Source organism: Neoarius graeffei, chromosome 4, assembly GCF_027579695.1.
Source record: "Neoarius graeffei isolate fNeoGra1 chromosome 4, fNeoGra1.pri, whole genome shotgun sequence".
In the NCBI taxonomy this organism is placed as follows: Eukaryota; Metazoa; Chordata; class Actinopteri; order Siluriformes; family Ariidae; genus Neoarius; species Neoarius graeffei.
The window spans coordinates 3,293,111-3,305,713 of NC_083572.1; the positions used below are offsets into that span (position 1 = coordinate 3,293,111).

At 38.4% G+C, this 12,603-nt stretch overlaps 1 protein-coding gene across 1 annotated transcript; it reads left to right on the forward strand.

Moving 5' to 3' along the window:
• Positions 1–275: 275 nt before the first annotated feature.
• LOC132884739 (membrane-spanning 4-domains subfamily A member 12-like) lies at positions 276–11,723 on the forward strand. Its single transcript, XM_060918637.1, has 8 exons — positions 276–450; positions 2,899–3,089; positions 5,789–5,899; positions 5,993–6,049; positions 8,497–8,643; positions 9,417–9,530; positions 10,135–10,215; positions 10,722–11,723. Exons 2-8 carry the CDS (start codon positions 2,928–2,930, stop codon positions 10,809–10,811), a joined length of 762 nt encoding a protein of 253 aa, XP_060774620.1. The 5' UTR covers positions 276–450; positions 2,899–2,927; the 3' UTR covers positions 10,812–11,723.
• The last annotated feature ends 880 nt before the right edge of the window (positions 11,724–12,603 follow it).

A 12,603-nucleotide genomic window follows, 5' to 3' on the forward strand; every position in this document is an offset into this window, starting at 1 on the left:
TTGTGCACCCTTAGTGCTTTGGCCCACGAATCCCTGCTTGCAGTTATATTTATCATTACAGTCATGTTCCTGTTGCTGTGGTCTTTTAAAGTTTACTCCAGGTCATGTTTCTAGGCAGTGCTGATGGTAATCGTTCTGCTCCTGCTGGAAATACTTCTGCTCTGTGGAACAAAAACAACAGCAGGCTTGGCTTTGATTCTCTCTGGAGCTCTGTGTCATGTTCAGACATCACATCTGGTTGCACAACTGCTTTGTGGGATTTTTTTTCTTTTCTTTTTTCATTCGGGTCTTGTATTTCGGCTCAATCTCGAGGCAGGAAATCTGCGTCACTGGAACTGTAAACATTTCTGAAGAATAGGAGGAGTTTAGGATAACGGTACACTGACGAAATGAAAGTGTTTAGTCGCAGAGAGAGAGAGAGAGAGAGACTGCACTGCTAAAGGACAGGAGGTAAAATAAGCCTTTTTGTCTTTATTAAACTAAATGATTTCTATTGTTTTTAACAGACATGTAACAGGAGCAGATCAGTGTTTTCTTTAAAGAGAGGTAAAGGAGTGAAAAATGTTTTAAAATGGCTTCTTTTGTGGTTTTGTCTTGCAAACTGGGTGACTGTGTAGAATTTTACTCCATAGTTTTACCTCAAATGACAAGTTCAGTGTAAATAAAATGGTTATTTTCAGGATTGGACACAATACTGAGAAATGATACTGAAGTGAAAGTATAAATAATATGTCAAAGTCTTGGTTAAAAATGGATGTAGCCAGACAGAAGAAGAAAAAAAAAGTTTTCCGGAGTTACTTTTAAATGCATTTGATTATAAAAATTAAATATTTTCAACTGACTTGATCTGATGAAATTAATGTAAGGTCACGTCTAATATGTTGAAAAAAATGTAAAAAAAAAAGTCGTCAAACCCACCTAAGGACTCTTTGCACTCAGGCCTCTGATCCACGTCCGTTTAGAAGGTGTGATGAGGTGTGGTTATTTATTTATTTATTTATTTATTAAACGTACTTAAACTGAGAACCTTTTCCAAGGTCTTCCTTCACTGTAATTTATCAGCTTTAAGCTTCCCAGCTCAGAGACATGAATATCAGAAAACCTGTGACCATTTCAACACATACAGTGGTGCTTGAAAGTTTGTGAACCCTTGAGAATTCTCTATAATCCTGCATAAATATGACCTAAAACATCATCAAATTTTCACACAAGTCCTCTCACCACTCGTACTTTCCATAGAAACTATGTCCAGGATATTGAGTAACATATGTCTCAATATTATCACTCTTGAGGAAATCGAGGAATTGTTTTAATAAAATTTTTGTTTGTTTGTTTGTTTGTTTGTGAATGTGTTGATATAATAAAAAGAAAATCACATGTTGGATTGAAGATGTGAAGTTTATCTTCTCATGTTGAAAAACTTGCATTTTTCAGACAAAATACATCACGCATATGAGTGACATATTTAAATAATAATGTCTGACTTTTTTTCATGGTCTATCGGATATATTCCATTCAGCTAGCATGATACTGAACGAGTTGAAGGCGAGTAGCTGAATGGAATACAGTGGATATAAAAGTCTACACACTCCGGTAAAATGATAAGTTTTTCAGATGTACAAAAAATGAGACCATGATAAACCATTTCAAAACTTTTCCTAGCTTTAATGTGACGTATAACCTCTCATCTCATTATCTCTAGCCGCTTTATCCTTCTACAGGGTCGCAGGCAAGCTGGAGCCTATCCCAGCTGACTACGGGCGAAAGGCAGGGTTCACCCTGGACAAGTTGCCAGGTCATCACAGGGCTGACACATAGACACAGACAACCATTCACACTCACATTCACACCTACGCTCAATTTAGAGTCACCAACCTGCATGTCTTTGGACTGTGGGGGAAACCGGAGCACCCGGAGGAAACCCATGCGGACACGGGGAGAACATGCAAACTCCACACAGAAAGGCCCTCGCCGGCCACGGGGCTCGAACCCAGACCTTCTTGCTGTGAGGCGACAGCGCTAACCACTACACCACCGTGCCGCCCACCTATAACCTGTACAATTCAATTAAAAAACAAACAAATCTTTTTGGGGATAAAACATAAAAAGTAAAATGTACAATAAGCTGGTTGCATAAGTGTGCACACCCTTAAACTAATACTTTGTTGAAGCACCTTTTGCTTTAATGACAGCATTCAGTCTTTTTGGGTTCACACCTGCCATCAAGTAAAATGACTCTGATTAACACCAAATAAAGTTCAGACAGTTCCTCAGTTACATCATCCAGCAAAAGCAATATATCTGAGATACGATGAAACTAAGCCATTTTTTTGGGGGGGGGGGGCTTTTTTCACCTTTATTGGAAAGGACAGTGTAGAGACAGGAAATGAGTGGGAGAGAGAGACAGGGAGAGATCAGGAAATGACCTCAGGTTGGAATTGAACCCAGGTCCCTGGATTTATGGTATGGTGCCTTATCCACTTGGGCCACAACACAAATATACACACATATGTGACTTCTAGGGGGCCAAAGAAGACTCCTTATTTTATATGTTTCCGTCAGTGTTATAATAAAATAATAGTGTATTGTCTTTATGTCCCTATTTTTAAAACACACATGGAATGGACCTTTGAGATTCGCAACAAGTTCTTTGAAAGCCCAGTAACAAAATACAGTTCCTCAAATTTTCCACCCTTCTGTTCTACTTCTCCTTTTCTTCCACTTCTCCTTTTTCTTCTGCTTCTTCTAACTTTATATAAACATGGTTTTCTCTTTAAAGCCTCAGGAACAACATTAGACTCTTGGAGTTGATTTAAAAACCTGTACAGAACCAAGAAATAACATTTTCGTCTCACATTATCCCATCACACTGATAGTGAACGTGTTTTTTGTTCACAGATTAATCACACAGAGGTGCTTTATTAAAGATGGCCAGCGCTTCGATCCCGCTCACTAATGTGGGAAGTGGCTACACCATCGTCACTCAGGTTCTTCCCTCATCAACAGCCCCGACTACAGCCGGACAAAATCCCTCTCAGACAATCAGCCCACTGCAGAAATTCCTGAAAGGAGAACCGAAAGCTCTGGGAGTAAGTTATACAATTACATCATAAATAAACAAATAAATAAATACATAATTCATATTATTCATATTAAATTACTGAATAAAATATTTTAACCTCTCAAATGAATACACAAATATGGAATAATAAAATAAATAGGAAAACAAACAGTAAAAAAAAGTAATTCAAAATAAAAAAATAAATTAACCCAGTGTAACCAGATATGAAACAAAACAATAATAATTATTATAATATAATTACAATATATTTAAAAATAATAATGACACATAAAAATACATTTAAGCCTAAATGAAATTCATACATTCATAAAATATCTGATTACATTTTTAATTAATTCTGTAAATATTATTATAAAATAACATAAAAAATATAAACTTTTTCTGAGACTATTTGATATCTCCTTTCCATTTTATTACATAAAAAATAAACTAAAATGAAAACAACCTTCACAACAGTGAACCAAAACTGCGTGACCTCCTGTCGAATTTGCTGTTGGTCATCTGCGTGCCGCCAAAACAGCTCTGACTCACTGAGACAACGAATCTACAACAAGACCTCTGAAGGTGTGCTGTGGAGTCTGGCAGCAAGACGTTATCAGCAGATCCAGGACACCACCTGGAGCTCTTCATCATGTTCCTCAAACCATTTCCAATGTGCAGTGAAGGGGTGTACCTGGTCCTCAGGAACGTACGAGGTGAATGCAGGACCCCAGGGAGCATCACACCAGCTTTTCTTCTTCACATTGTGCATCCTGGTGCTTCCTGGTGACCTGCTTCCATCGCTTCAAGGTCCAGTTCTGACACTTTCATGCCCATTGTAGATGCTTTCTCAGGGCACAAGGGTCAGCATGGGGTCGGTGACTGGTCCTGCAGATACACAGCTTCATAGTCAGCAGTGTGTTGTGTCTCATTCCTCCTAATCATCATTAATCATCAGTAACCTTTCCAGTAGCACTCTTGTTGGTTTGGAGCAGATGGGATTGTCTTCATTACCCTCAGCACCGTGTCCCATATCCAACCCATCGACACCAAGAACCGACTGTCACTTACCGTCGAGTCGAGTACATCGTACACACTGACACGTGCCGTCATTACAGGACACCTGTGACGGTCATCATGTTTTGGCTCGGTGATGTAAATGAGTGTGGTTGGGCATATCAGGTGAAAATTCAAATTAAATCCAAATAGTGCAACTTGAAACTTGTCTCATTGAATTCAGAATTGAATGCAGAACAACAGACTTTTTACAGAATTAAAATATGTTTATCCGTTCTTGAGATATTACAAATCAAAGGATGAAGAAATGGTTTAATTTTTAGAAAACTGTATGAGGATCACATCCAGTCAGAACAAAAGGTTTTTTTTCTTAATAACTTTTCTATTTCTAAAAGGGAAGTTTGGGCTTCCATGCTTAGACTGCTGCCTCCGCGACCCGGTCCCGGATAAGCGGAAGAAGACATTTACGTTTACGTTTAACTTTTCTATTTTTCAAGATATTTACATGGAAATTGGCAGCACATAAATGGTTGTATAGTGACTACAATATTTGAAAAAAATAATGAAAAAAGAATTATGGAAATTAATATTCAATTAGTATTAATTATGCTAATTAGGTAAACACGTTAAATCGGTATGCTCTCCTCTTCAAAGTTTCACCAAATGGCTTTATTTGTGCAGTATAAAGGTGATCGTAACTCTCATTTATACATCACAAAGAAGGAGAAATCAATGTTAATTATAAAATCTGCATCAATAAGCACTGAACATCTCACATCTACCATTCTCTATCAAAATAAAAAAGTCATAAAAGATTATTTCTAATCCCCTCTTTATGCTCTGTATGTCTTTGTATTTCTCAGTAGGGCTGACTAGTGTTTATATGAAAGAATATAAATGATTATTTCGGTTAATATTCACAGCTTTCAAGGCAAACCTCGAAAAAACTGTCTGATCTACATCCAATAAACAATTTACATTAACTGAACTGAAACTGACTCTTACGTTTCTTAAAATCTCACTCCAACCACTAAGATCTCAATATTTTTCATCAAAACAACTCAAGTTTTGTTCTATAATAGTTATTTATTTACATGAATCAGTTTGATTTGAAAAAAAAAAAGTAGGTAAAGCTCTGAAAACTCACTTCAAAGTCTCAAAACTAGCAGAGGGAAAATGTTGCTGAATCCTTCATCAGAAAGAGTGAGAGCGAGAGAACATCGCTATAAAAGTGATCTGATTGATATTGACGAGTAATCCAGTGGGAAACCGATCAGGAGAGAGAGAGAGAGAGAGAGAGAGAGAGAGAGAGAGCCTGACTGCTTTCCCGTGACTCAAAAAGAAAAACATCATGAGTTTCCCGACGTCCCGCGAGCAGAGTTTTTACTCTTTTGTAGCGACTTCAACCTGCTGTTACTCCCAAAGTACTGAGATCTTAACCAGATACATTTCTGTGGAAAGCAGAGATTATAAGCTTTTTAATGAGAGTATTGACAATAGAAAATATTAAAGAGTGAATCAATGACAGGTTTGGAAACTTAGATGATCGTCTGCATGCACAATTTTCAAAGCGAGCGTCTGATACGTCTACCGAGTGTGATCATTTATTTGTTCTTCACTACAAATACTTTGCATAAGAAACATGAATATAGTTTGCAAAAATACTGCAAGTTTATTTGTGTGTTTCTGTTTTTTTGTTTTTAACCACAGACTGTCCAAATAATGGTCGGTGTGTTGACGATCTTGTTTGGTATCGTGCTCGCAATCTTTCCTGACAGCATCAGCGTGGTTTCTGGAGTCATGTTCTGGGGCTCACTGTTTGTAAGGCTTCTTCAGTTTTCTTGACTTTTATGTGTATATTATTCAGTGTCAGTTTCAGGGGAAAAATATATATATATATTTCTGCACTTGCAGCACATCAGCGCTGGTTCTCTGGCTGTTGCAGCAAACAACAAACTGAATCACTGTGTGGTAGGTAAACACCAACAACATTTTTACACCAACAGCATTACCTTCTTTCGTGTGGAAACACACACACACACACACACACACACACACACACACACGGATGAAAAGCAGTTTGTCTTATATCGATTCTTTATTGAATTGCTGAATGAATTAAATTAATGCTTTCTATCTTTTCATTTACTTTACTAATTAATTTCGCTATTAATTCCATCTGCTCCTGCAGTATTTTGAAATGTGACCTGTAGTCACAGTTTAACAAGCCACAGTAAAATGAAGAGTACACTGGTGCTTCAAAGTTTGTGAACCCTTTAGAATTTTCTATATTTCTGCATAAATATGACCTAAAACATCATCAGATTTTCACACAAGTCCTAAAAGTAGATAAAGAGAACCCAGTTAAACAAATGAGACAAAAATATTATACTTGGTCATTTATTTATCGCGGAAAATGATCCAATATTACATATCTGTGAGTGGCAAAAGTATGTGAACCTCTAGGATTAGCAGTTAATTTGAAGGTGAAATTAGAGTCAGGTGTTTTCAATCAATAGGATGACAATCAGGTGTGAGTGGGCACCCTGTTTTATTTAAAGAACAGGGATCTATCAAAGTCTGATCTTCACAACATATGTTTATGGAAATGTATCATGGCACGAAAAAAGGACATCTCTGAGGACCTCAGAAAAAGCGTTGTTGATGCTCATCAGGCTGGAAAAGGTTACAAAACCATCTCTAAAGAGTTTGGACTCCACCAATCCACAGTCAGACAGGTTGGGTACAAATGGAGGAAATTCAAGACCATTGTTACCCTCCACAGGAGTGGTCGACCAACAAAGATCACTCCAAGAACAAGGCATTTAATAGTCAGCGAGATCACAATGGACCCCAGGGTAACTTCTAAGCAACTGAAGGCCTCTTTCACATTGGTTAATGCTAATGTTCATGAATCCAACATCAGGAGAACACTGAACAACAATAGTTTGCATGGCAGGGTTGCAAGGAGAAAGCCACTGCTCTCCAAAAAGAACATTGCTGCTCGTCTGCAATTTGCTAAAAGTCACGTGGACAAGCCAGATGGCTTTTGGAAAAATGTTTTGTGGATGGATGAGACCAAAATAGAACTTTTTGGTTTAAATGAGTAGCGTTATGTTTGGAAAAAGGAAAACACTGCATTCCATCATAAGAACCTTATCCCATCTGTGAAACATGGTGGTGGTAGTATCATGGTTTGGGCCTGTTTTGCTGCATCTGGGCCAGGACGGCTTGCCGTCATTGATGGAACAATGAATTCTGAATCATACCAGCAAATTATAAAGTAAAATGTCAGGACATCTGTCCATGAACTGAATCTCAAGACAAGGTGGGTCATGCAGCAAGACAATGACCCTAAGCACACAAGTAGTTCTACCAAAGCATGGTTAAAGAAGAATAAAGTTAATGTTTTGGAATGGCAAAGTCAAAGTCCTGACCTTAATCCAATGGAAATGTTGTGGAAGGACCTGAAGCAAGCAGTTCCTGTGAGGAAACTCACCAACATCCCAGAGCTGAAGCTGTTCTGTACGGAGGAACGGGCTAAAATTCCTCCAAGCTGGTGTGCAGGACTGATCAACAGTTACCGGAAATGTTTAGTTGCAGTTATTGCTGAACAAGGGGGTCACACCAGATACTGAAAGCAAAGGTTCACATACTTTTGCCACTTATAGATATGTAATATTATGAGTCCAAGAAAACGGATGATGTCCATGTTGGAAAAAAACAACAAATTTTAAGAACCCTAAGAAGGATTTTTTTTTAGGGTGTGGAATATTGGATTCGAGAAGAACAATTCATGAGTAAGATTTTAATTGGGGAGAGGTTGAGTTATCGTCATTTGCCTGAACATGGATATGAATATGAATCCTCTCACTAATTAGAAACCATGTACTGTATCAGAGTTCAGGGAGTGACTGCAGTCCGTTCATGGCAGATGGAGTGAATTACGTGAAGTTTCCAGAGAAACAGAACATTTCTGATAAAAGTCCTACATTTGATTTGTGTTTATATTTCATCTCAGAATATGAAAAACATGGGTAAAACATTGAAGAAGGGGGTGAATACTTATGTAAGACACTGTAAATGGAGCTAGTAAAATGAAACAGGACAGACCGCTTCAGATAAGTATTTGATTCAAAAAATAAATCAATAAATCATTAAACAATTTTAATTTAAATCCATAAAGAAATTTTTCATGTTTAACAGAAAGTACTTCGCTAAAATCACTTTGTAATTATAAAAAAAGTCTTACTGTGGATGAGCCGACTGCTGATGGACATTTATGTTAAAAGTTTGCACTTGTTCCTTCAGTTTGAGTTTCATTTCTAGGATTTTTATGGCTTCTGATTGAGAACTAGCTGGGGTCTGATGGGTTTTTTAATTTTTATTTGTTTATTTTACTCTTTTTTTCCCCTCAGGTGAAAGCCACTATGGTGGTCAATATTTTGAGCACGATAGCTGCAGGAATTGCCATCATCATACTTTCCATAGATTTGGTGATTTCCCCAGTGTACAGATCCTGCTACTATAGAGAGGATGATTGCAGGAATTGGTATCTTGCAGTGGTATGATTTATTTATTTATTACTATTTTAGCATGAGGTGTGTAATGGAAGAAAATACCCAAATAAAATAAATTAAAAACAATCCAAATAAAACGAGAACGGCTCTGCCAAGCCACATAATATATCGAGATGTTTACTCATCTGGGACGTTGATCCATACATGTATAGGACTATTGAAGACACAGATTTCAACTGATTATATCAGAATTTGGATCCTGATCTGGATCAAGATCAAAATCATATCTTGAACAAAGGATAATGCTCAAGCTGTCCACCAAATTTCATCCAAATCCATTCACTACTTTTCGAGTTATGTTGGGAACAGGCAAACAAAAAAAAAAAAATCCTGGATCCGCATACATACATATCTGGATTTGGATAAAAATTTAATCAATTGTTCCTCAGCCCATGGATCAACTTTCTTCCAAATTTCATCCAAATCTGTTCATTACTTTTTGAGTTACATTGGGAACAAACAAGCAAAAAAAATACAAACAAGAAAACTCATCTCATCTCATCAAACTGATGGAGGAAAAAACATAATGTCATCTAAGAAAGTTGGCAGGGGTAAAGGTGAGGCGACAGTGCTAACCACTACACCACCATGCTGCCCCCTATATATATATATATATATATATATATATATATATATATATATATTTCTGCCTATTTTAATCCAAAAACATACAGTTCTGAACAAACAAACAAAGCAGTGACTAAGTCGCAAGACTTTTTGACATGTATTTTTTTTGTGATGGTGGATCTTTATTTCAGAGCTATCGCCATGGAATCACCGGCGTTCTGCTGGTTTTCTCTGTGCTCCAGTTCACCGTCTCTATTGCAGTTTCAGCTTTCACCTGCAAAGCCACCTGCTCTAGTGAACCAACTGTAAGTTGTTTTTTTTTTAGTAAAAGATGCAATATTGTCATGTGTCACATAGCTTTCATTCTCAGGAGATGGCAAGCTGATAAACAGACATGATTGCTTGATTTGATATCCGAACACATGCTTTGCCCTGCTACTGTCTGTTCCCAATAAACTCATCAGAGCTCAGCTCCAAGCTAACTCAGCTGTCTGGACACTCGGTTACATCTTTCACTGATTAAACCCACCCGGTGAAAAAGCCTTCACTGGAATAGAAGGTCAGCTGTTCAGTGAAGCTCTACGTTCCTTCCATTTTTTAATTTCCTGTCCATTTTTGTAGACAGCTTTCAGCAAATATTCATTTTATTTCTGGCTTCAGACAGCCAAGTTTGCTTGAACACTCACACAGTGTTAGAAGCACAGTGACCTTGAGCCAGGAAATGTCTGTAGCTATTAGGAAATGGAATCTGGTTCAGCCATGTTCTGAGATTCATGACAGCAACGAATGTGACCTTTATATTTCACTGGGATTAATATCGAGTATTGGAAGTGTAGTGAACAGTTTGAACTGTTGTGATGCGTATATTTTATTATTGTGTAACTGAAGCTCTGTGATTGTGTCCAACAGCTGAACATCGTCAATGTGGTTCAGAACCCTGAGATGTGTGTTCCTGTGGTCAATTCCTATCCAGCACAACAACCTCAGCCGGTAAGAGAAACCTGCAGGACGCCGTTATGAAGTGCCACAGCACTGAAGAATCCAGAGTCACGTTTACACACCAAACACATTTTAGTTTTTTGATTGATCTTTTTTGATTGAATAAAATCCCAACACGCCTGTTTGGTTGAAAAGTCCATCTTCAATGAGGAAGAGAAGTTTATAAATCTTTTAATTGTGGAAGTGAAGCTCACTGAAAGAGCATCTCCTCAGAGTGCGCGACATCTTCCAGTAATGCAGCTCGGCCATTTCAGTTAATCGTCACCACACACACACACACGACCCGACCGTAAGTACAACTCACAATCTCCCAGTTGAGAGGCGGACACCCTAACCACTAGGCTATCTCAAGGTCTACATGGTGTATGACCAACACCAACAGTTTTTCCTCTTTGTGATCCATCATTTACTCTTTACACCATTACGAAGCATAGCTGAGAATACAGACACTGTGTTCTCCATTTCTTTATTTCCTTCTTTCTTTATTTATTTTACAGGGGGTCAGTACAATGAACGCTGTCGCCATGAGCAGTGCACCCATGGAAAGTCCTCCAGCGTACTGCGAGAAAGGCCACCCAGATGACTGAGGATAATTAGAAATAAGAAATGATTCTTAACACTGTGACTTCACACACGATAGAAAACACAACCACGCTCTGTAGTGCTTACACAACACTTCTTCCTGTAACCGCTAAACACACTTTCAACATTCATTTATTTTATACGGATATCGATTTGTTTGCTTGTTTGCTTCATGAAGACTTTGCTTCTTTAACATTTGAGTCCTTCCTTTAACATCCAGTCCTTCTGAACACATATTTTCTGGGAAACTTAATTGTTTTCATGGAAAAACAAAAACAAATAAAGAAATGTATACCACAGCGCTGCTGATTTCTGGATCCTGATTGGTCAGAACGAAGGTGTTGATTAATTTTCTATAACGGTTCCGCTGACCGTAGTGCAGCTGCAAATTATGGATTTATACATGGAGCTCCCGATGAGTGTAAAATGTGTTCGTAAATACTATTCGAACTGAATTATTACAACATTCATTATTCTTCTGATTCTTAATGTTTCGAGCAGGAAGTTTTCTTTTTCAGCAGAGACAGCTGGCAAACAGCTCTCATCTCATCCTCTCATCCACAAACAAAACAAACAAAAAACCTTGTGTAATTGTTGATATGGTGAATTTTTCTGGTAAAGGTGATGTTTACTAAACATTCATGGAAGGAGTCTCCAGTGTCAGTGCTTTGTAACAGTCAGAGGTAAAGCTGTAACCACGTCATATGCCATCTTCAGGAAAGAGGAGTTTGTGCTTTGTGGTTGTCGAACCCTGTTGTGTGAGGGTGTGGAGGAAGTCTGGGCAGGAACAAGAATTAAACACCATGATAAAATTACTGGATAACAATTCCAAAGTATAAATCAATGTTAACTGAACCAGTGTTGTCAGTCTTATTCTCGTCTTGATATTCAAATAAAATCAGCTGTGTTTCAAATTACCAGATGTTTTTAGTCTTGGCTCATGCAAATACTGACATGGACAGTGTCAGTCATGGCAACAACCAATAGATGAGCTCTGTTCAGCACCAAACAGGAAGCAGTAAACTGGGTACAGGAACACCTCTCAAAGGGAATCTATAAAGTGTCTGACAGGGCAGATGAAAACAGCGAAGGGCAGATGTTTTGATTGAGTAAAACAGTAGGTTATCATCCTGCGATGCTTATTTCTGCTTTTTTTCATCCTGCAGGTAGCAATATCGTAGCATTTAGTTTTCAAGTATTGATTTTTCTTGCCATGATTACGCCTGCGGTATTCAGGAAAGAACTCAAGCTGCACCTGCATCCGAGTCCACCTGCTCAGTTTGTGACAACCTTCTTGAAAGAGGAGTTTGAAGAGTTTATGCTTTGTGGGTTCTTGGTAAACTGACAAGCTGCATTTTTCTTTTAAAAGAAAAATGAGATGATGGGGGTGACACGGTGGTGTAGTGGTTAGCACTATCGCCTCACAGCAAGAAGGTTCTGGTTTCAAGCCCAGTTGCTGGCGAGGGCCTTTCTGTGTGGAGTTTGCATGTTCTCCCCGTGTCTGTGTGGGTTTCCTCCGGGTGCTCCATTTTCCCCCACAGTCCAAAGACATGCAGGTTAGGCTATTTGGTGGCTCTTACTTGTAGGTCTGAATGTAAGTGTGAATGGTTGTGTGTCTCTATGTGTCAGTCTTGCGATGATCTGGCGACTTGTCCAGGGTGTAACCCGCCTCTCACCCATAGTCAGCTGGGATAGGCTCCAGCTCACCTGTGACCCTGTACAGGATAAGTGGCTACAGATAATGGATGGATGGAAGTTCAAGAAGCAGCTTTGTGACCAAAAGGTCACCAGTTTGAT

Excerpts from the sequence above, each read along its gene's own strand:
- LOC132884739 (XM_060918637.1), top strand. The coding sequence starts at position 2,928 with ATGGCCAGCGCTTCGATCCCGCTCACTAATGTGGGAAGTGGCTACACC. Across the intron at positions 6,050-8,496 it reads ACAAACTGAATCACTGTGTG|GTGAAAGCCACTATGGTGGT; the intron begins GTAGGTAAACAC and ends TTTTCCCCTCAG. Across the intron at positions 10,216-10,721 it reads CAGCACAACAACCTCAGCCG|GGGGTCAGTACAATGAACGC; the intron begins GTAAGAGAAACC and ends TTTATTTTACAG.